We start from the raw sequence: 24,320 nt of genomic DNA, 5'->3' as shown, positions 1-24,320 counted from the left end.
AGGTAGAAGCAGATACAGAGTGACAAAGGCAGGAGACCGGCAAAGACAGATAAAAAAACAAACGGAGGCAAACAAGAGCGACAGAATTACTCCGTGAAGGTGACAGAGAGCCACAGGGACATGGAGAGCCAGGAAGAGACACATTTGGCAAACTGGGGAGACTCAGAGATAAAGACCAGGGAGATACATGGAGCAGAAACAGGGAGGGGTGGAGAGACTCGGAAATGGGGAGAGACCTCATAGATCAGCTGCATGGTATGGGGACAGAAAGCTGGAGAGACCAAAAATGTCTGCAATCATATTCTAGTCACCTCAACAGACTGAGCATCTATCCCAAGGGCAGAGACATTGATTAAAGTCTGACCAATAGATGTGGGGCCAAAGAGACCCTGAGACAAGCTCGCCCTCACCCCTGTCCCTGAGGGGCACACACACAGCAAGGGCCGGAGACCCAGAAGGGGCTGAGCGGAGACCGGGGGTGCTATGTACCAGGTGAGGAGGTCTCCTGGATGTGGCCTGCCTAAGCTCCGCGAAGGCAGGCGGGCCGGGCGAGGGAGACAGGGCAGTGCGCACCAGTCCCCACCATGCCGGTGCTGAACGGACAGCTCCCGGATTCCGGCAGCCTGCCCAGAGGAGGGCCCAGCCTCTCCACTCCCAGCCCAGTCTCACTCCGTCTGGCTTTCCTCACCGCTCCGGCCCCCTCCCCTCTCCATCTAGTTTTCTTTGGCTTCCCATCTCTAGCCAGCTTCTGTCTCACCTCAAGCTCTGCTTCTCTCAGCCCCAATTCCCCGGGGTCTTACTTCCCTGCTTCATCTGTCTCCCTGCCTGTCTCAGTCTCTTGTCCCCTTCTCCATTCTATCTCACCTAATCACGGTGTCTCCCTCTGCCTCTCCCCCTCCCTCTCGGCCCCCTCCTAGTCTCTCCCCATCTCCCCATCTCTCTCTCCCCCACCCCTGCCCCATCTCTTTCTCTCCACCTCTCCACCTCTCCCCCTTCTACTCGGCCTCGTTATGGCTCTCGCTGTGTGACCTTCACTCGTCCTTTCTCAGCTGCAGTTTCCAGTGGAAACCTCCAGCGGAGCACCGGGAGGGTGGGGGGAGGGAAGGCGGGGACAGAAAGCAGACCCACCCCTCTCCCTGCCCCTCTCCCTGCTCAACCAGCCCTTCAGCCACCCCCCCACCCCTACCACTGGGATTTCTCACTTCCTCTCTTGGGGGTTGGGAAGGCACACTTTCAGCAGAAACACGGGGTCTCAGCCATAGACAGTTGAAGACGGCCTCATGGGCGTACATACACACACGTTCACAATTAAAAAGTCACCAGATCACCCTGGCCCCAGCACACACTTGTCACCGTGTGGCCACACCAGGCACCGCCACACTAAGCAGCTCTCTAACCCTCCCCACCCCCCAACCCCATCTGGTTTCTTTCTGTGTCTCTGTTCCCTGGTGTCTCCGCCTCTCCAGATCCCTGCATCTTTCTCCATCTGTCTCAGGGTCTCTGTCACAGCCTCCTTCTGTCCTGAGAGAAGGTCAGTAGAGAGGGGCCAGCTGCCAGGACCTGGGCTGACCTGCTACCTGAGGGCAGGGCCCAAGGGTGAAGAGAGTCCAGGAGTGACCATCCAGTGTGTGGTTCTCAGCAGACTCCCTGGGGAGCCCAAGCCTTTAATGCCCTCACATCCCCAGGAAATGAGACCCAGGTATCCCCAGTTTTGGGGTTTTGTTCTTTTTTTTATTCCAACAGGGACCGGGGGTGTGGCAGAGGGAGGGATGGGGGCCCAACTGACCTCCTCCCTGGGGGGGTCTCATAGAAATTCCGAGGTTTCTCCCCAAAAAAAAGAGAGAAAGAGAAGAGTCGAGGGGCGCCAGGGGACACCCATCTGCCCAGAAGCCCTCCCCTCCTCCAGAAGTAGGGAGGGCTGTGTCAAGTCTTGGGGAGCCTGAGCAGTCCCAGGATGGGGCTCTCCTCGCGGACTGCTTTCCGCTTCTGGAATGGCCCCGCAGTCCCCGGCCCCTGAAGTCCTCGGTTCCTGCGCTCATGTCCGCAGTCGGGGGCGGAGTGCGGGGTCCGCGGCACCCTCTGGCGAGTCCACTAGGGGGCGCAGGCAGGCTCCGGAGCGGGGCCTCGGACTTCACCGTGAGCCGAAGGCAAAATCGCGGCGTCCGGCGTACCGGGGGCACAAGTCCCGTCCCTTGTCCACCGGGGAAACGGGGGCGGCCCGGGCCTGGGGCGGGCCCCGTCCCTGCAATCAGTCCGGCCGCCAGCCCGGCTCCGCCCGTGGTCACTCGTGCTCGGCCAGCTCTCGGGGGCCGGTGGGGCCCGGCCGCGGCCGGGGCGGACTGGTGGCTTCGGCAGGGGCACCTAGGCCACGCGGGGGCGCGCCGGCCCCGGACGCCCGCAGCGCCTGGATGCGCCGACACTCCTGGCAGACGCGCACGTGGGTGCACGGCGTGGGGGCGAGGGGCCGGGCCCCGCCAGGCGGCCCCGGGTCGTCCAGGAGGCGCTGGGGGCCCCCATGCGCGCCGCCTCCATCCCCGCCCGCGCCGGCCGAGTAGAGCTTGCCGTTGCTGAGGCGCATCTCGCGGACCGCGCGCAGCGACAGCAGGGCCCGGCTCGGGCCGCCCGGGCGCCGGCGCCGGCGGGAACGCGAAGTCTTGCGGCAAGACACCGCGTGCCGCAGCTCCTGCAGCATCTCCTGGCACACCGACACCTGTGGACGGCGCAGGGCGGGGCGCGGGGGTCACCGTCCGACCGCCACCCCTCGACCGGCCTCCGCGTCCTCTCTCCCCTCCCCACCACCCCCAGCTCCGTTCCTCTTCACCGTTCCCCTCACCTCTCCGCCTCTCCACCCTGTCTCTCTGCTTCCCTCGCCCCTTCCATTCTCAGGGTTTCTCCCGCCCTCGCCTCCTATCTCGGCTCCTCTCTTTCCCTTTCTTATCACTGCGGAGTCTCTGACCACCTCCTGCTTGTTTTCCATCTTCTGCCTCTCATTCATGTTACCATTATTGCAAGACATTTACTGAGCCCCAGCTGTATGCAGAGAACAAAACAGAAGGAAGTCCCTGTCCTCCTGGAGGGTGATTTCCAGCGTGCAGAGACCAAAAAAAACCAACCAAACAAACAAAAAAACAAAAAAACCCAAAACCAAACCAAAACAAAACACCCCCCCCCAAAACAACAACGAAGCTGTAAATGGAGGTAGCAGGTTAGCTGGTGATGAGTGCTTTGGGGAAAAATAAGAGAAGAGAGGGAAGAGAGGTGGGAGGCCATGCCGCATCTGGAGTAGGGACGTCGGGGAACACTCATGGCAAAGAGGAGCTTCAGTGAGACTGAAAGGCAGTGCCGGGTGAGCCCTGGAGCCTGGGAGGAGGGCAAGCAGGTACCTCAGCAAGGACAGAGGTGCTGGGGCGGGGGCAGGGGAGAACCACCAGGGTGGCTGGACTGGGGACGCAGGGGGACAGAGGGAGAAGAGGAGGTCAGAGGAGCAATGGGGCCCCTGGGCTGCTGTGAGAGTTTGGCTTTTTCCCAGTGAGGTGGGAGGCACTGGGGAGCTTTGAGGACTGTGGTACTTTCGCTATGTTGAGAACAGACTAGGAAGGCCAAGGGCAAGCCGAGGGGCAGTGGCCAAGGAGGTGAGAAGGGGCTGGATTCTGGGTATATTTTGAAGGTGGAGCCAACAGAACCGGCTGAGATCGAGAGGAGGCTGAAGGGTAATCACACCACGGCCTAAGCAGGCAGAATGTCCCCGGTGTCTGGTGCGTGGGCAGGAGCCCTGCTCTGGCCACGTGACGCTCCGTGGGCTCTCTGTCAGACATCCACAGGGAGATGTGGAGTATGGGGCTGAGTGTACAAATCCTGGGTCCAGGGAGAGGCCCCCGGGAGGGAGGCACATGGGGAGCTTAAGGCAGGTGGCCTCCAGGGTCCTGCCCCCCAGTGTTGCCACCCTCCGGAATCCCCTCTGCCTTTGGATTGGGGCTGCTGTGTGACCAGCAGACTACAGCTAGTCAGGACTCGTCAGCTGACGTTTTGGCCTCTGCTGGGTTCGCCCTTGGATCACTCGCTCTGGGGGAAGTCAGCTGCCACGGTGTGAGGACACCCAAGCAGCCCTACGGAGAGGTCCCCGCGGGAGGGACTGAGGCCTCCTGCCCCTGCCAGGGGAGTGTGTGTTCCTCCTGTTCGTTACTCTGTCTCAGAATGTTCTGACATCTTAAAAACCTTGCTAGCCAGGGAGAGACTGGCCCTCCCAGAGCTAGACAATTCTTAGGGATAGCAAAGGGCTCAAGTCCACCTTTTATATGCAAACCAAGTGATCCCAATACCTCTGTGGCCCTCCCAGTCCCCCCCCACTTAACCTAACTCTCATACCCAGCTGCCCTAAATCACCCAGGACCAGGTACACACCACTAGAGACCACCCCTCTAGCCCAGAGCCCACTGACATTATCGACACCAGCCAATTCCAAGCTGCTTTCCCTGACGGCCTTGCCTCTCATGCAGAAACCCCAGTGAAGCCTGTGGCCCAGGCTGTCCCCCAGCTCCAGCCCCTGACCAAACCTGGTGCTACCCCTGTGGCCCAGTGGGGTGTGGCATGACCCCTCCTGGGAAATGTAAATAAATAAGAATTTTCTTTCAATGGCATTGGCCTCTCCGTGTCATCACTTAGTCACCTCCTTAAAGCAAAATCCTTCAAGTGTATCGGGAGACAGTAGGCCACCTTGGAAGTCCACCCTCTGGCTCCAGGCAAGACTTCGGCCAACAGCATGACCATGACCTCCCTAGAGACCCTGGCAGCTAGAACCACTCAGCCAACCCGCTCCCAGGCTTCTGACCCATAGAAACTGTAAACTGATGTTAAGCGTGCTGCTCGAAGCTGCTATGTCTTAGGGTGATCTACGGTAATAAGTAACTAATACGGGTCATCAGCACAGCGGTGGCCTCACAAACCATTTTGCTGGGTGGGATCACCAAGGGGCAGGAGAAAGCCAGAGAAGAGTCCAGGAAGGAGCCCTAGGGGCCCTGACAAAGGACTGGTCGCAGAAGAAGGAGAAACATGAGGCATGAGCCCAGAGGAGAGGGTCTTAGGACTGTGATCAGCTATGCTGAAGCCTATCACTGCCTCACGTATGCTGAGGCCTGAAACTCGGGCAGCGGATCCCAGTCGTGGGATGATGAGTGGTGACGAGTGGCTTCAGTGTGGACATGGGGACAACAGCTGGATGGGAGGATGTTCAAGAGAGAATGCAGGAGGGGGACTGAAGCAGCAGACAGATGCGCTCTTTCAAGGTTGTAAGGTTAGGGAGAAATGGGGTGGTGTCTGGGAGGGGAAGTGGGGTCAAGAGAAATTTCTGGAACATGGGAGAGAAGACAGCATGTTTGTATGCAGGTAGCCTTGATCCAACAGAGAGGAGGAAACTGACGATGGGGGGAGGGTGCAGAGAACCACAGAGGAATGTCCTTGGCAAGAGAGGAGATGGGGGCACAGGGGAGGGCGCCTTAGCCGGAGTATGCACGTTGCCTCAGAGTAACTAACCAGGTTGTGGAGAAAGCAGGCAGGTGCCCAGACGTGAAGTCTGCATGCTTTCCTTGGGCTCCTCCGCTTTTCTCAGGGAAGTGGAAGCAAGGTCGTCAGCGCAGGTGAGGAGGGGGAGGGGCTGGGACCGGGGTGGGGGGGGGTGGGGGGTGGGGGTGCGGGGGGTGGGGGGTGGAACGCCACGGGAGCTTGCAGGGGCAGGGGCAGGAGATGGACGAGTGTCAGAGTGTCACTGCACAGCAGCTGAGGCCAGCCTGCCATCTTCCGGCCCCACCCACCTCTCCTTTCTCCTGGCTTCACCCCTGCCCCTCCCCACATCCTTCTCCCCTCCTTTCCCCCCATCCTCAGCTCTGTCCCTGCAGCTTTCCCTTCTCTGGCCTTCCTCACACCTGGCTCCCCTCTCCCTTCCATCTGCACCCACCTCTTTTGAACCCCCTCCGCCCCAGGGGTCTCTCAGGTCATGTCCCCTCCCCACTCCCAGTCCCTTACTGCCTCTGACATTCCTCCAGGAAGGCCACAATCTCCACACCCTCCACCCCGGGCACACTGCTCCCCCGACCCTCTTTGCCAAGCCCCTCACCTCTTCAGACTCTGCCGACCTCCGCGTGGACCATATGAATTCCATGACCGCCACGAAGACAGCAATGATGAGACCACAGATGAGCACAACAAAAATGCCACCAATGTTCTCCATGCCCAGACCTGGGGGTGGAGGGGGAAAGCCAGGGGGTCGGGGCTGTGTGGGCACGGGGCCCACAGGGGGCTTGGGGAATGGCACGGTGCATGGGGCCGCTGACCTTTAGCTCGATGATCCTCCTCCTTGGGGCACCGGCCCCCCTCCCACCACTTGCGCTTCAGGATCTCCAGCCGGTTGTTCTCCTGAAGCTGCAGGATGGCCAAGGTGATCTCATCCCGGAATGGGGAGCCTGGACCAGACACACAAGGGGGTGACTGGCCACTGGGGCCCTGAAGCGCTGCCCACCCAAACCCCTACCATGCCCTCAGCACGGCCCTTCCTCCTGCCTCCGCCACACCCCCGGGTCCTCTGTCCACCTTCGAGTCTGACCACTGCTTGCCTTGACCTCCCCGGCAACCGCCCCGGGCCATGCCCCCACTACACCCCATGTCACATTTGTGACGGTCCCCTCCCTGCAGCTCTCCTCACCTCCCACCCAGGCTCTTCCTAACACAGCAGCCAGAGGGACAACTTCGGAAACTGAGTCCTAGATCTTGCCTCTCTGGTGCTCAAAATTCTCCAGTGGCTTCCCGATGCAGAGAGAACCCGGTCCTCCCCTCAGCCTAGAGATCCTGCGTTCACTTACCACCCCCACCCACCGCCCCCGTCCACTGGGGCTCTTGCTGCCCGCCTCCCTGCCCCAGGCTTACAGCTCTGGCCACACCAGCCTCTGGGCTGTTCCTTGAGTCCTCCAGACACAATCCCACCTTAGCACTTCTGCCTGGAATGTTCCTTCCTTCACGTCACCCAGGGCTCTCCTCACATGGTACCTCAAGGGATCTCTGGTCAACTTCCAAGCACCCCCCTCCCCATCAGTCCCATCCCCTGAATTTACTTTGGAGCAGTTGTGACCACCTGGTATGGCTTTATAAAGCCAGGTGTTTACTGTCTGCCTGCTGTCTGTGCATGCCTGGCAGGAGGTGGGGGGCTCGGCAGCTCCCTGGTCTGGGATCCCAGCATGCAGTGAGTGCCCAGCACACAGTAGGGCATCCGACATTCCGCTCATGAATGATTCTCTGCTGCATGGCTTCAGCCCTGGACCCCTTCTCTCCTCCCTACCCTCAGACCCTCGCCTTAAGCCACCCTTAGGTCCTAAACACCCCACACATGTCCTACCCCGGATACATTTCTTCATTCGCTACGGCATTTCTCAAGCCCCTGCCAGAGGCCAGGAACGAGGGCCGTGGGCAAGTGGAGGGATTACTATTTATCATGCACCCACTACACGCCGGATCCTTGGTTTAGAGGCATTAATTCGAGGCCCTCCTGATCCTGGTTATTATCAGGTGTTACCACCCCTTCTTCTGGATGGGGCAGGTGACATTCTTGCCCAAGGTCACGCACAGAGTCAGGGAGGGAGCCGGGATTTGAATCCGGGTCAGTGTGACTCCAGAGCCTGCCCCCCAAAGCACTGGGCTAGCCTGCTTCCCTGGCCCAGCACCGCGAGAAGCACTAAGGAGCAGCTAAGATTTGAGGTCATTGGTTACACAGCAATAGAGAACTAACGGCAGTCGGTGGCAGAGAGATGGATTTAAAAGCCAAGGTGTCAAGGTTTGGTGACAAAATTGGTGGGTTTCCAGCACTGGGCCCTGGAAAAGCAGGTCCAAGTCTCCCTGGCAGATCCACCCATCCCTCCCTCAGACCCCCCCCTTCCTCCCTCCCTCCTCCACCCATCATCCGTATTCTCAGCACCCCCTGAGCCAGGCTGTGGATTCCAGGCAGAGAACATGGCCCATAAAACCAGGTCTTCACCCTCAAGGAGTCCTCAGGCCACAAGGGAAGGTGGCAGTTGTCACGGCCCGTAAGCACTGGGGCTGTACCCAGTCTCACTGGGCTCTCCCAGCGGCCATGCAAGGCCGGAACTGACTGCTGCTAAACCCGTGTTTGCAGCCCAACTGTGGAGGTTCGGGATGGTGGCACACAGCCAGGAGGCCATGCAAGACACGCACGACGCACCCAGCCCGCTGCAGGGAGGGCATGGCCCTGGACGCCCCCCCGCCACCGCCCCCCCGCCACCGCTCATCCGGCCCTCCGGCTCCCTACCCAGCGGCATGCCGATGCCGTAGCCCTTGGTGTCGAGGAGGCCCCCGATCTGGGTGAGGTTGCAGTTGAGCCGCCGGTGGTACTCGTTCATGGTGGACTCGAGCAGGAAGGCGTAGCGGGAGTTGAGGACGCGGGCAATGCCTTCCTCCGTGCTCTTGACAAACACACTGGGCTGCTTGGACTGCATGTAGTTCCACATGCGCTGGTACGTCTGGTACCGCGAGTTCTGGCCAGAGGGGGCACAAGGGGACGTCAGGGGCGGGTCTGTCCGCTCAGCCCTGTCCCCTGCCCTCCAGTGAGCTTCTCTCAACCGGAGAGTGAGCGAGGAGACCGGAGGGAGCAGAAAGAGCCAAAGGCAGAGCAGAGGGATGAGACAGTTCAAGGCCAGGTCCAAGTCATCCACATGCCCACCAGCCCAGTGAGGACCCGAGGACCAAAGGCTTGGGAAGAAGGGGCCACAGTCTGTTCTCCAGCCTGTCTTCTCTCTTCCACTCCTGGGTCTGGCTTGGCCTGACACCCAGCCCTGTCTTCCCAGCATTCCCAGGCCTTACGTGCCGAAGCGCAATCCCAAATTTACCCAGGGCCCAGCCTGAGTCGGGAAGACCTGTGTCCCTGCCAAACAGTATAGCTTACTTCCTTCAGGCCCTGCAGGAACCTCCTGGGAAATGCCTCACCCTGCCCCAGTTACAGCCCCGGGGCTTCACAAGCCTGGGGTGGGGGGCATGCAGAGGCCAGGCTGGGGATGCCCACCCCTGCCACAACTCCCGACACCTGTCCTCCTTCTTTGATCTGAGGTCCAGACACTGCTCTACCTTTGTGCCCTACAGGCTCTCCCCAGGGCTCAGCAATCTCCCAGACCTACTTCTCTGGTCTCGCAGCTGCGGACTGGCCCGTGACCCATCTGGGAGACCCGGGAGGTCACCCCACTTCTCCTTCGTACTTCACCCAGGGGCCTCCTCCCAAGTCTAGCCTCCTTCAGACCATTAGTCTACCTGCCCAGAGGGAAGTTCCAGCCCTAACACCTCAGCTCAGTAACCGTTCCCCGCTTCCCACTTGCAGGTTCCGGTCTCAGCCCTACCCTGGCCTCCAGGACCCCTGCACTCTCACCGTCACCCAAACCTCCTTACCAGGCTTGCTTTCCCTTTGACTCCTTCCCACCACCCCATAATACACAGGGTCAGGCTCCTTTCACCTCGAAGGGCCTTGCCCTCCTCTCTGCTGGCCCATTTCCCCAGGCCTGACACTTCCAGCAGCCTCCAGGACCTCACTCGGCCTGTCTAGCCCTGAAATGACATCAGATCCCACACCTCTTCCCTTCTGTTCCCTGGGTGAGGGTCCAGTTTCCCCAGCCAGACTGCACACTCCCGGTGACACCGCAAGCACGTGTTCTGCTCCCCAGCCTCCCAAACTGTCGCAACCATCCGTCTGACCCAGGAGGCCCTGCCCAGCCCCGCCCCGGGTGGCTATGCGTGGCAGGGACAGCAAGCCCGGGTGACTCAAAGGCCCCACCTGAAAGAAGGTCATGGTGGACCCAGCATGGATCGTGCCGTACTCAATGTTGGTCTGGTCGGCCAGGTCGTCGGCTGACTCCACGGGCACCTCCATGCGCTGCACGGTGAGGAAGGCGGCCAGGTTGGCCGTGTAGGAGGAGATGATGATCAAGGTGAAAGCCCACCTGAGGGGTAGAGTGAGCCATAGTCTGGAGCCGTGCCTGCCACCCTCCCACTGTGGCCGTGCACCCTGTCAGCGGTGCCCCTCAGTGACCTAGGCGTCTAGAAGGCTCCGCAACTGCTGACTCGTGGGAAGGCTGGGAGCACAGACGCTGGGGCCTGACTCTCTGGGTTTAATGTTGCTTCCAGAGAGTTCCATTTCCAGAAATAAGAGAATAAGGTACCCAGAAAAAACCCTTCCACTGTGAGTAACTAGAAAACTGGACAGACTATAGAAAACTATTTAAAGACCTAGGACAATAGGCATCACAGGACTGTAATCCCTGAGGAAAAAAAAAAAACCAATGAAGTGAGACGTATCATTGCCCAGGCTGTCTGGCTGAATTTAATTTACAGGCTGCGGTGCCAGGAAGGGAAACCCAGTCTGGTAATCTCACTGAGTTGCAGAGTGGAGATCAGAGAGGCCAACACGGCTAGAATTTGTGGGACAGGGAATCCAAGAAGAGGGAGATGCACAGAAGAGAAGTTTCCAGAAATCTGCTCAGAGTCCCCTTGAATCTTTGGCTGATTACCAATCTGTGTACACTTAGGGTAAAACTCCAAGAAACCAGAGAACTGCTTTCAAAGACAATAATCTGGGGCACCTGGGTGGCTCAGTCGGTTAAGTGTCTGCCTTCAGCTCAGGTCATGATCTCCAAGTCTTGGGATGGAGCCCCACGTAGGGCTCCCTGCTCAGCGGTGAGCCTGCTTCTCCCTCTTCCACTCTCCCTGCTTGTGCTCTCACTCTCTCTCTCTCTGCCAAATAAATAAATTCTTTAAAAAAAAAAAAAAAAAGACAGACAACAATTCCCAGGGTTCACACAGGGCTGGGAATCTTTTGAGCTCTCTCCAGTCAGAGTAGTGAGATCTCACTGAATACATGAGACATTCAGCAAAGACCCCAAAGGACAACACATTACAAACAGAGTTAAGTCAGCCCTAGAATATAAAGGCCACACCAGAACTGCCCTCAAAGAGCTGAAAAATAGGCCTGGAAAGGATCAAAATTATCCCCAAGGAACTTAACTGCCTGCCAGAGAAAGCTGGAGACTCTCTAAAGTAATATATTCAACAATGTAAACAATGTAAAATTCACGATGTCTGTCATTCAGTAAAAAATGACCAGATATGCAAATGTGCAGGGAAGGGGGTCTCTCGGTGGTGCAGTGGGTTAAGCATCTGACTCTCGGTTTCAGTTCAGGTCTGAGCTCAGGGTTGTGAGATCAAGCCTCACGTCAGGCTCTGGGCTCACCTCGGAGTCTACTAAAGTGTCTCTCTCCCTCTCCCTTTGACCCTCCTCCCTCACTCTCAAATAAATAAATAAATCTTTAAAAAAAGGAAACAGGGGCACCTGAGTGGCTCAGTGGGTTAAGCCACTGCCTTCGGCTCCGGTCGGGATCCTGGGGTCCTGGGATCGAGCCCCGTATCGGGCTCTCTGCTCAGCGGGGAGCCTGCTCCCTACCCCTCCCCCCCACTGCTTCCTTCTCTGCCTACTTGTGATCTCTGTCTGTCAAATAAATAAATAAAATCTTTAAAAAAAAAAAAAGGAAACAAACAAAGGTGCAGGACATGGTGAGAGAAAAATCACTCAGTTGAAAGAGACCCAGAATCGGCAGAATGATGGAATTAGCAGATGAGGGTATTAAAAAGCTCTTATGGGTATATTCAGAATTATGGGTATATTCAGAATTCACAAGGATATAAAGAAAAACTGGACCGTAACTAGAGAGAAATATTGAAAAAGGAGCAAATGGAACGTCCAGAGATTGATTATATGACATCTGAGCGGGAGATTTTACTGGAAGGGATTACATAGATCAGATACTGCAACAGAAAAGAACAGAGAATTGGAAGACAGCGATAGAATCTATTCAAATTGAAGTCAGAGAGGGGGAGAAGTGACTGACAATGAGCACAAAGCTTGAGTGACCTGTTGAATAGTATCAAGTGGTCTTTACCTATGTGATTGGAATCCCATAAGGAGAGAAAAGGAAGGGGATAAGAGGAAAAAATATTTGAAGAAGTAGTGGTCAAAGCTTCTTCAAATCTGCTAAAAATTATAAACCGGCAGATCTAAGAAGCTTAACGAAACCAAAGTAGGATAAACACACATACACACAAAACCCATCAAATCACGTTACAATCAATCACTGAAAACCAGTGATAAGGAGAATATATATATATATTTTTCTTTTTTAGAGAGAGACGATGTGCCGGGGGCTGGGGGGTGGGTTGAGGGAGAGAGAGAATATTAAGCAGGCTCTGTGCTCAGTGTGGAGACTGACGTAGGGCAGTCTCACAGCCCTGAGATCATGACCTGAGCCAAAATCAAGAGTCAGATGCTTAACCAACTGAGCCACCCAGGCGCCCCTAAAGAATATCTTAAAAGCAGCCAGAACTCTCTCTCTCTCTCAAATACAGAAATCTTTAAAAAAAAAAAAAAAGTATACAGTGGGCACCTGGGTGGTTTAGTCTTGTAAGCATCCGATTTGGTTTTGGCTCACGTCGTGATGTCAGGGTCATGAGATCGAACCCCACGTCAGGCTTCCTCATGCAGACTCTGCTTAGGACTCTCTTCTACTTCTGCCCCTCCCTCCTGTGCTCTCTTGCTCTCTCTCTCAAATAAATAAATCTTTTTTTTTTTTAAAGGTTTTAGTTATTTATTGGACACAGAGAGAGACAGCGAGAGAGGGAATTAAAGCAGGGTAAGTGGGAGAGGGAGAAGCAGGCTTCCTGCTGAGCAAGGAGCCCGATGTGGGGCTCCATCCCAGGACCCTGAGATCATGACCTGAGCCAAAAGCAGACGCTTAATGACTGAGCCACCCAGGTGCCCCTCAAATAAAGATATCTTTAAGAAAAGAAGTGGGGTGCCTGAGTGGCTCAGTCAGTTAAGCATCTACCTTCAGCTCAGGTCATAACCCAAGGTCCTGGGATCGAGCCCTGCATCAGGCTCTCTGCTCAGCAGAGACCCTGCTTCTCCCTCTCCCTCTGCCTGCCTCTCTGCCTACTTGTGTCTCTATCTGTCAAATAAATAAATAAAATCTTAAAAAGAAAATAATTTTTTTCAAAAAAGCAGTCAGAAGGGAGGAAAACATACATGGAGAATCAAAATTAGAGTGACAACACACTTCTTATCAGAGTCAGGAGACCATGCAACAATGTGCTGAAAGGGGAAAACAACCTGTCAATCTTATATTCTGTATCAGTCAAAAAGATCCTTCAAAGAAGAAAACACACTAGTAAATTTTTCATACAAACAAAAACTGGGGGAATTAATATTTTTAAAAAGATTTTATTTATTTATTTGACAGAGAGAGATGGAGAGCGGGAACATAAGCACGGGGAGTAGGAGAGGGAGAGGCAGGCTCTCAGCTGAATAGGGAACTGATGTGGGGCTCGATCCCAGGATCCTGGGATCCTGACCTGAGCCGAAGGCAGAGGTTCTAGCCTCACGCTGGATGTAGAGATTACCTAAAAATAAAATCTCTTTAGGGTGCCTGGGTGGCTCAGTCAGTTAAGTGTCTGCCTTCGGCTCAGGTCATGATCCCAGGGTCCTAGGATCAAATCCTGCATCGGGCTCCCTGTTCAGTGGTGGGCCTGTTTCTCCATCTCCTACCCACCAACCCCCAACTCATGCTCTGTCTCTCTCAAATAAATAAAAAATAATTTTTTTAAAATAAAATAAAAGACATTTACTGTTTAAACACACACACACACACACACACACATAAAGCTCATATGTTGTAAGGTTCATAAGATAAACAGAAGTAATACATATGGGAGGGATGGAATACTGCCGTAAGGGTCTCCATCTTATGTGACGTGGGGGAATGTTACTTGAAATTATTTTGTAATCAATTAAAAAGGCATACTGTAAACCCAAAGCAAGCAACTACTGAGAAAAAAATTTGTAAAAATATGCTTCATAGGGGACCCTGGGTGGTTCAGTTGTTAAGCGGCTGTCTTCAGCTCAGGTCACAATCCCAGGGTCCTGGGATCAAACCCTGAATCGGGCTCCCTGCTCAGCAGGGAGCCTGCTTCTCCCTCTTCCACTCCCCCTGCTTGTGTTCCCTCTCTCACTGTGTCTCTCTCTGTCAAACAAATAAAATCTTAAAAAAAAAAAAAAGTATGCTTAATAAAGTCAACAGAATCCTAAAAATCTCAATAAATCCAAAGGAAGGCAGGAAAAGAGGGAAAAGGGAGCCAAAAGAGATGGGACAAATTAAAAACAAGTCGCAAGGTGACAGATTTACGCCCAGCTGTAACAGTAATTGCATTTAACATAAGTGATCTCAACCAGGGGTTGGCGAACGATGGCCCACGGGCCAAATCTGTCTTGCTCTTTTTGCACAACCCCCAGGCTAAGAATGGCTTTCACATTTTTAAATGTCTAAAAAGAAAATGAAAGAAGAGCCATACACTTCATGACACATGACATATAAAAGTCAAATTTCGGTATCAGTGTCCATAAATAAAGTTTTATTGGAACACAGCCACACTCATTCACGAGTATATCATCTCTGGCTCCTTTCACAGTACAGGGCAGAGCAGAGTAGCTGTGACAGAGACCGGATGGCCAGCACAGCCTAAAATGTTTACTATCTGGCCCAATATCGAAAAAGTTTGCCAACCCCTGCTCCAAGGCCTAAGTCTATGCTGCCTATAAGAAACCCACTTTGGGGACGCCTGGGTGGCTCAGTGGGTTAAAGCCTCTGCCTTTGGCTCAGGTCACGATCCCAGGGTCCTGGGATTGAGCCCCGCATCGGGCTCTCTGCTCAGCAGGGAGCCTGCTTCCCTTCCTCTCTGCCTGCCTGTGATCTCTGTCTGTCAAATGAATAAATAAAATCTTAAAAAGAAAGAAAGAAAGAAACCCACTTTGCTTTTTTATTTTTTTTTTAAGATTTATTTATTTGACAGACAGAGATCACAAGTAGGCAGAGAGGCAGGCAGAGAGAGAGAGAGGGGAAGCAGGTTCCCTGATGAGCAGAGATCCCAACGTGGGGCTCGATCCCAGGATCATGAGATCATGACCTGAGCCGAAGGCAGAGGATTATCCCACTGAGCCACCCAGGTGCCCCAAGAAGCCCACTTTAAAGATAATGGTCCAGGTAGGTCAGAAGCAACGGGATAAGAAAAGATATGCTATACCGACACTAAGCGTGAGAAGGCTAGGGTAGTTAGGAGACCTCGGTGGCTCCATTGGTTAAGCATCTGGCTTCCATTGGGCTCATGATCTCAGGGTCCTGGGATCAAGTCCCAAGTCGGGCTCTGCGTTCAGTGCGGGGTCTGCTTGAGATTCTCTCTCTGTCCCTATCCGGACTCACATTCTTCCCCTCTCCTCTCTCAAATAAATAAATGTCTTAAAAAGGAAAGAAAGAAAGCTGGAGTGGCTGTATTAATATCAAATAAAGGTAACTTCAGAGCAGACATGTTACCAGGAATAAAGAGAAGCATTATATAATGACGAAGGGATCAATTCATCAAGACAACATAAAAACCCTAAACATTTATGCCCCTAATTACAGAGCTTCGAAATTCATGAAGCAAAAACCGTTAGAACTGAAAAGATTTCTGCACAATTACAGGTGGCGATTTCAACGCCCCTCTCTCAATAACTGACAGAGCGAGCAGACAGCAGATCGGTGGGGAGAGAGAAGCCCTAAAGTAACACTCGCAGCCTCCAGGCCCTAATTGCTGTTTACGGCCCACGGCACCCACCCACGGCACAGACAGCGTTTACCAGGACAGACCCTACGCTGAGCTGTAGAACAAGTCTCCATGCATTTCAAAGGAAGAAAATCCTACGGAGAATGTTCTGACCACAGTGGAACTAAACAAGAAATCAATAATACAAAGATCTCTGGAAAATCCCCAAATCCTGGTTCTCTCACTGGCTCGCCATGTGACCTTGGACTCCTCTGCCGAGCAAGGACAAGGGCCGGCTGCCCCTAACAGGGCTGTTGTCAGAGGAAGGGCCGCATGGGGCACGGAGCCGTGGGAGGGGATGCGTTCACGGCCTTGGGGACTCGGGAGAAGAGGCACCTGCTGACCTCACCACGGAGCCCACTTGTCATACCCTGACCCTGTCTGTCCTCCTGCCTGGCAGAGTGGCCAGGTTGCCTGAGACGGTACAGATCTGTGGGGCAGGAAGACAGAGGGGGAAGCTGGGAGGGCCTCCCAGACCAGCCCCTCTCCCAGCGTTTAATCATGAAGACGGCAGCTACCCTTTGCTGAGCACACAAGCACGGTGCCGAGTTAGGCCCTGGGGTGGGGGTGGAGTGGAAGACAGAGGGATGACTAACACAGCCCCCCAGCGAAAGAAAAATTTAAACCCGACTCACAAAGACGCAGGGTCTGACACAGCTCTCTGGAAACTAAGTCTCTTCAAAGCTACCCCAAGGGCCCGTCTCATGCAGTCAAGACAAAACTATTCAGTGCCGGGTACACAGCAGGGACCACCTCGACGCCAAGGGTACAGGGTGGCTGACTGGTGGTGGTGACTGTGGGGGTGGGGTGAGGACACTCACGGGGACAGAGCAAGGGGACACAGACGGGGGCCACCCTGGTAGCTCCTGCTGTCGGTGGGTAGGGGCAGGTGTCTGGCCACGCAGCCCAGTCTAAATAACAGGGAAAACCCGGCCCATCACTCTCTGAGCCTATCTCCTTGGCACATACAAGCCAACCATGTTTTTGCATGGTTTTAACAGAAACCGAAGTTTCTAGAAACGCATCTGTTGTTCAGACTGAGGAACAACTGGATGTTGTGTTTGAAACTTTGCCAAGAACCCTTCACCGTTTGGAACTCGGGTCTCTGGCAGCGGCCCTGCTCACGGTTTCTGCAGCACCAAACCGAGACTCTTGGAGAAGCTGGACTGGGAAATCGCCACGCTCAGGGTGGTTTGTATTAGTACAAACATACTCACTGACCAACTATTTTGAAGTGTCAAACCTCAGGTGTTGACACAACTCTATTGAATGGTCTCACTTCTCATCATTCCTGAGGTACCCTTTAGAAGTCGGTGTGGCTGTCTGACTCCTGCTTTCTGTCCAGGGAGGCCCTGCCCAAACACTGATGCATTGCTGTCGTGCTATCCTACCACAGATCACATCCCTTTCTCTCCCTTGTACTGCAGTCAGGATGTGTTATGGATTTGTTTTAAATCATGTGTTGGGGCGCCTGGGTGGCTCGGTGGGTAAAGCCTCTGCCTTCGGCTCAGGTCATGATCTCAGGGTCCAGGGATCGGGCCCCACATCGGGCTCTCTGCTCAGCGGGGAGCCTGCTTCCTCCTCTCTCTCTGCCTGCCTCTCTGCCTGCTTGTGATCTCTGTCTGTCAAATAAATAAAATCTTAAAAAAAAAAAATCATGTGTAGGCAGGTACGTAAGTACATACATTACCCTTGAATTTCATCAGGGTGGGAAAGCAGATGTTAGAAAATATTTGTCATAAAACGAAGGCGCTGGGTCTGCAGGCGCTGCCACATCACCGGTGTGGAGGGTGGGCAAAGGGCAGTCACCCCTGGTGCAATGAAACAAAGGGTCCACAAGGCCACAAGAGCCTGGAGATGAGGAGTTTCTAGAAGGCGGGTAGCTAATAACGTATACTGGACGCATCCATAAAGGGGTCCTGTGTGGCCCTGGTGGAGCCGGGGGTAGGGGGCCAGGCTGCGGACTAAATCTGAGGTTGCTGGGAGGGCTCTGAGGACAGGATGCCCTGAGGAGGAGTTGAGGACAATGGTCAAAGTGTGGTGGCCTAGGAGCCTACCTGAGGGGGACGGACCAGAGGGCAGGCAGGGCTCACAGAGCAGGAAAGAGGGAGGTACAAGGACTATGTTGCAAGACTGGCAGGGGGGGCGCCCGGGGAGGGCGGGGCTGTGGCCGGTCAGGCAGAACCTTGGAGGCACTGACTTGGAGCTTGGAACGGGGCCATCCTGAACAAAGTGGCCGGCTGTAGGAGGCTGTGGCCCCAACAGACCCTGAAGATGGAGGGCCCAGGAGGCGGGTTAGGGCCTCGCTGGCCGCCAAGTCCCCTAGGCATTGGACTGCCACGTCATGGTGCTGGGGTCCCAGTCAGAGATTAAGAAACATCTGTTGAGACATCCGCTGACCGAGTGACCGAGCAAATGTGTGGAAGGACTGGGGGTGAAGACGGGAGTGAGCTCGGGGTCCAGGTCTCCAGTGGGGAGGGGGAGGGGTGATGGTGATGGTTCAGGCAGGGAACGCCTGGCTGGGGAAGGGGCCCCTGAGCGAGGAGCTGAAGGAACACCCTCCAGAGAGGAGGTCAGCTGTCTGCCACTGACCTGAGGCCTTGGCCAGATTTGTCCCAGCTGCCGCGTGCCTCCTCTAGCCTGTCTAGAATGCTCCTCCCTCTCCTGGGTGTGGACGCCTCTGTTTTCGCCTTTAGGACTCAGCCGAGATGGGACCTCCTCAAGGAGGCTTCCCTGAGCACCCACATTCCCTACTGTTCTCGGATGTGCCCTTCGCTTTAACAGCAAGGTCTGTGTGCATCTGACACATCATTACACTGATGACCTCAGTAAGCTGCAGCCGTGGTAGGTGGTGGGCAGAAGGAGGACCCCCGCCCCCAGAGATGTGTCCATCCAAAGCCCTGCAACTCGTGAGCATGTCCTGCTATAGGGTAAAAGGGCCTTTGCAGATATGATGAAGTTAGGGAATTTGAGATGGGGCGATTATCCCGGATTATTCGGGTGGGCCCGGTGGTATCTCAGGGCTCCTTATGAATGCAAGGAGGAGGTGAGAGCCAGAGAAAGTGCCTACAAACTGAGGAATGCAGGTGGCTTCTGGATGTTAGAAGAGTCAGGCAAACAGAGCCTCCCCTAGAACCTCCAGGAGGAGTGAGCCCTGCCCACACCTGGACTCAAGCCCAGCGAGATTTCTGCTTTCTGACCTCCAGACCCATAAGAGAATACATTTATATGGCTATACGCCACTAAACCTGTCTTACTTGTTGCAGCAGCAATAGGAAACTAGCACAGGGTCCACTTGGAAGGATGCCAGTCCTGAGATATTAAAAAAAATGTCATCGAGACTCCAAAGGTGCAAAGCCAGTGGGCCAAGCAACCTGCCAACGACTTGCTCTACGGCAGTAAGTCCTAGTGGGGAGGGCACAGCCTGGCACCCACCCAACATTAGCCTTGAGTGAGCTTTGAATGAGACGCCGTCTTGGGGCTTTGTTTAGTCCTGGGATCAAACAGGACGTTCCTGGGTTTATTTGTTTAGCTCCTTCTTCTCGGCGCCTCTGCCTCTGAGGCCGATATCTCTCACCTGAGTGCCTGGCACCAGGAGGGGCTCTTGAAGCATCTGCTGCCTGGCTGTTGAGGCATGAATTCTCAGGGATGGGGAGGCGACGAGGAAGAAATGCTCTGCAAGAAGGGGCCTGGGGGGGCGCCTGGGTGGCTCAGTGGGTTAAAGCCTCTGTCTTCAGCTCAGGTCATGATCCCGGGGTCCTGAGATCGAGCCCCGCATCGGGCTCTCTGCTCAGCAGGGAGCCTGCTTCCTCCTCTCTCTGCCTGCCTCTCTGCCTACTTGTGATCTCTCTCTGTGTGTCAAATAAATAAATAAAAATCTTTTAAAAAAAAGGGGGGGACCTGGGGAGCAGGGCAGGGCATGGGCAGTGCTGGAGCGAGTGGCCCTGGGGAGTGCCTGGTCTCAGGGCTCGGACTCATGAACCCAAGAGAATGCCGGCTCATCTAGCCCGACCACAGCCCCTGAATTTTCAACAAGAGGGAGAAATCTGGATTCCTGAGTGAATCTGCCCCATTTTTTAAATGCTAATTCAAATATTTAAGAAGTGGTGGGCCACACTGACTGAGTTGACCACGTCTGCTCTCCAACATGTGGCTTCTTGGAGCTCATCACAGGGATAAAGTAAGCTCTGCCCACGTTACTGGGGTCCCCAAGGGACTTTGAGGGCACAGGCACCGCTGTATAGTGAAGGCTGCCCCAGGTCTCCGTGACCACCAGGGCACGGGCGAGCCAGCAACAGCCGGGCCAGCAACAGCCGGGCTTATGCGGTTCCAATTATAATCCTCATGTCGGAAGAAGCACTTCTGTATAGCATCCCAGCTGAGTCCTTACAACCTGACGTGTGGGCATTTCTATCCCCATTTTTCAGATGAGGACACTGAGGCATGGAGAGGGGATGTGGCCTCACATCCCAAGGTCACACAGCTAAAAGGGGCAGGGCTGGGACTCAGCTCTCCCTACCCCATTCCCTGTCACGCAGCTGGTGGGGGGGACCAGAATCCACCCAGGCCGCAGAACGGACCCTCCCCACCCAGGGCAGGACAGACAGAAGGCTGCTCACCAGACTCCACTGACACAGCGCGTGGACAGCGCCCGAGGCATGATCTCCGAGCCCTGCTGCATGAAGCCCCCCACGGGGAACCAGAGGCTGTTGCCCAGTGTGTACTGGTTCTCCAGGATGTGAGGGCGCGCCCGCAGGCACGGGTGGGGGTTATACCACTCGTAGGGACTCAGCCTGTGGAGAGACATGGGAGTGAGGGATGGATGGAGCCAAGGTAGAAAGGAAATACACACAAAGAGGAGAAGTAGAAAGAAACACAGAGGCACAGAGACACACAGAAGAGGCAGCAAGAGATGCACAGAGAGGTGCAGAGAGAGAAACAGAGGAAGAAAGAGAGAGAATGGGAAGGGGATAGGCCCAGAGAGAGAACAGCAGAGCAAAATCAGAGCCACAAGGTGGGACAGGGCACGCAAACAGAGAGAGAGGGAGAAAGGAAGGCCCAGGAGTCTGAGGCCTGGCACAGAATGTCCCGGTCAGTTACAGACACCCCAGCCCCAGGGCTCTTCCTAGGTAATAGGCGGTGGACTCACCTGGCGGCCAGGAACAGGACACAGCTGACAGCCAGGTAGGCAAGAAGCATGAAGAGCCACACAGCAGGGGAGAAGGGGTCCAGGAAGGAGAAGTAGCCGGGCTTGCGGCCCTGCAGGGAGAGGGCATGAGGCCCGGAGCCTTCCCAACCCGCGTGCGTCCCCTGCCCCAGCCCTGCCAGGTGTCCGTGAGCCCGAGTGGCCCCTCAGGATCCAGCCCTCAGCCTCTGCTTCCCTTGGGGGCACAGGCGTCGGCCCCACCGCCAGCCCCCTGCCCCACAGCCTCCACCTGTCTGGGGAGCCATACCATGTGCACTCGGTAGAGGATGCTGATCCCCAGGGTCATGAAGGGTTTGGAGAAGTCGATGACCTTCTCCCGCTCCGCTGTGATGGTGAATGCAGCCACAGCCAGGTCCGCCTTCTGCTGGAGGGGAAGCAAGGTGGGGGCAGCGGGGTGGGCCAGGGAGACAGACGGGCAGTTAGGGAGATACGCACAGAGAAAATTCCCAAGAGGCCAGCAAAGAGAAAGGAGAGGGACCAAAGGGGCCGGGAGCACGCACTCATTCCAGAACGGCATCTGGGACCCAGAATTGGACCCCTGTCATCTCACGTCTCTGGGATAGGCTCCTGTGGCCCCTTCCCTGCCCAGCCGCCCCTCTTTATCCTGTCAAGTTCACTGTGAAGGCCCTGTCTTCAAAAGCTGCCACAGACCCGCTTAGCTCCCGCATCCCCCGTCACCAGGTCCTGGGGAGAATGTGACATGGGCACTGAGATCCCAGGACACTGACCCGCTCAGGTCTCTCTTCAGGCCTCTTCTGTCTCTATGGCTCACGACATGCAACATTCACTACGTGCTGACTTTGCGCCAGGGTCCACGCTAGGTAACACTTTCTATGGATTACCTTGAGTCCTCCTTCCAACAGCTCCAGCCCAGAGGGCTGGTCACTACTAGCCCCATTTTATAGATGGAGAAACTGAGTCTCAGAGAGGAAAAGACATTCGTCAGTAAAGGCAGCAGGTGGTGGACCTTAACGCAGAGGTGAGACCTCGATTCTCCTGCCATCAGCTGGCACTGGTGACCTACACATGTGCATCAAGGTACCTCCTAGACAGGACCGGCACCCGGCTCAACCAACAGAATGACCGCAGGGGGAGCTGCATATGGTCTCAAGTTGGGGAGGAGTGCCTGGGGTCCAGGTCTGAGGTGGCGAGGGTGGGGAGCCGAAGGGGTGGGACAGAGAGAAGGGCTCATATTAGCGTCTGGTGGGCATATGCAGAATCCCTCATCCAGAAGGTCCTTTTGCTCTAGCTCAAGGGGACTGAGCTGGCCTTTAGCTGTGGGCCGGACAGAAGACTGGGAAAAAGCCAGCATTTTGCACACCCTTCCCACTGCACTCAGCACACGTGAGCACTGTGTCAGGTCACGCGTGTGCCACCACTGATGTGTGTACACCACGCCACATCCCCACACACGGGCTGAGACACAGGCTGGCCCAGCAATGTACTAGCAGCACGGGCGCAGGCAGACAGACTCATGCCCTCGACACAGCGTAGGGAGCAGTGGAGACACACAGGGGAGGGGCGTTCCCTCGAGGCACACATGGCCCTCACATGTGTACATACATGACGGAGCGGGCAGGGCAGGGTGCTAGAAAGGGCCTGGTGTGGGAATGGGGAGCCCCGGCTCTGCCCTGGGTTCTCTGGGTGACCTCGGGCAGGGGCTTCCATGTCTCTGGGCCTCAGTTTGCTCCTCTGCAAAATGGGGACGGGGTTGGATGAGATGTCTCACACAGCACTCCCGGTCCCGGCGTCGGGACCCAGCTCCCAGGACACCCCTTCCAGGCATATAGACTATCCCCCACACCTCCACTGGACCCCAGAATTGACTCCAAATTCAAGCAGAGACCCATAGGGCTAAAATAAGAATAGAGGGCCCGGCTCACCGACCCGGGGGGACACACACTCACAGAAGCGGCTGACACACAGAGCATACGAGGTAACACAGGTGTGGACGCAAGTGAGGCCCAGGTCAAACAGCTACCATAGGGCGAGGGACGCGGCTCCAGCCCCAGGGCAGAATCCAGAGGTGGCAAACTGTGTCAGGGGCCCAAAACACAGCTGGATCGGGGTGGGGGAGGCGTACCCTTGGGAATTCCCAGAGGGTGAAAGTAAGGAGCTTCTTGCCTCTTCTTACACACCCGCCACTCTTATGACTAATATGTGAACTACCAGGAATGATGTCAGCTAATACAGGAATACTATGACTTAGATGCACCCACAGGAGGTGCACCCCGGGAAGGCCCTTCCTAGGGGCCCGAGTCTCCCCTTCAGAAAGCAGGAGGCAGCAGCTTCGCAGACGGGGCTCAGGAAGGGGCTGTTGGTCGCTAGGCCGGGCTCCAGGGGCCCTCTTCCTCCCCAAAGCGCTCCCAGTGCCCTTCTGCTCCATGCCTCGCTCTGCTCCCTGGCCCCCTCACCCACTCTGGACAGCTCGCCTCAGGCCAACACCTAGGCCAAACCCGTTTCTTCCCTTTCCCGAATTCTCTACATCTCCTCCAGCAGCAAGGGTGGAGACTCTGCTGCCAAAACGCACCTCAGATCTGTCCACTCCAGTCCATCCCCCCCGTCCAGGCCCTGACTGTCAGAGTCGCTCTCCTCACAACCGCACCAGCCACCTCACCAGCCCCCAAACACCACTCAGGACCCCATAGTCCAAATGGAATTTCCCCTGCTTGAAAGCCCTGGGTGGCTTTGCAATGTCCCTGCAACAAATCCCTTTCATGGCCAAGAGGCCCTGGTGATCTGAGACTCACCACCTGCTGGCCTCGCCTCACGCCCCTTTCCCCTCACCCACTTGGCTCCAGCCACAATGGCTGCCTTTTGCTCTTTGACAAGCAGGCTCATTCCCTACCTCAGGGCCGTTGCATGTGCTCCTCTGGAGCTCTGCCTCACCATTCAAGACTTAGCTCACATTTCCCTCCTTCAGCTCTCCCCACAGCAGCCTCCAGGCCTCACTAACTCCCACCCCAGGGTTCTCTCTCTTATATTACCCATTACCCTGTTTTATATCCTACTTTGCACTACTGGAGATGACCCTGCCTGTTTGCTTATTCATGGACTAGCTTTCCTACTAAATTACCAGTTCTTTGCCTATCTGGTTAGAGGTGCAGCCCAGAACCTACACAGGGGTTCCCAACAAACACTGCTGGATTTTGACCAAGCCTGGCCTCTCTGAGCTTGGTCAGGGCTACCACGATTCCCCACCATCCTTCTGAGCCTCTCACCTCGTCTCACTCAGCTGCTTTCCGGCCTCCACCTCAGTGAACACTGCCTTTGCATGGAGCGCCCCACTCTGCACAGCAGAACTGGATCCCACCCACCCCGACAGGGTCCCCTGAACCCTCCCTCCTCTGTGGCACCTTCTCTAGACCCTCCTGGGCTAAACGCCCTCGGA

The 24,320-nt window shown here is 55.6% G+C and overlaps 1 protein-coding gene across 2 annotated transcripts in view; it reads right to left on the bottom strand.

Annotated features, from left to right (window-relative positions):
* Positions 1–2,281: 2,281 nt before the first annotated feature.
* Positions 2,282–24,320, bottom strand: part of GRIK5 (glutamate ionotropic receptor kainate type subunit 5) — a gene marked incomplete at both ends in the record, with an annotated part of 48,021 nt that continues 25,982 nt past the window's right edge. The window contains 8 exons of one of the 2 annotated variants that reach the window (XM_080829151.1): positions 2,282–2,710; positions 6,110–6,231; positions 6,327–6,455; positions 8,309–8,534; positions 9,818–9,983; positions 20,343–20,516; positions 20,873–20,982; positions 21,177–21,293. In XM_080829151.1, coding sequence (XP_080685277.1) covers positions 2,282–2,710; positions 6,110–6,231; positions 6,327–6,455; positions 8,309–8,534; positions 9,818–9,983; positions 20,343–20,516; positions 20,873–20,982; positions 21,177–21,293 — 1,473 coding nt within the window. The remainder of the gene's footprint in view (positions 2,711–6,109; positions 6,232–6,326; positions 6,456–8,308; positions 8,535–9,817; positions 9,984–20,342; positions 20,517–20,872; positions 20,983–21,176; positions 21,294–24,320) is intronic. The other variant, XM_080829152.1, reaches the window with a different exon arrangement.

This window comes from Martes martes, assembly GCF_963455335.1.
Source record: "Martes martes genome assembly, chromosome: 17".
NCBI classification, from domain to species: Eukaryota; Metazoa; Chordata; class Mammalia; order Carnivora; family Mustelidae; genus Martes; species Martes martes.
The sequence above is the reverse complement of the archived record's forward strand: the minus strand, read 5'-3'. Positions and strand labels throughout refer to the sequence as shown.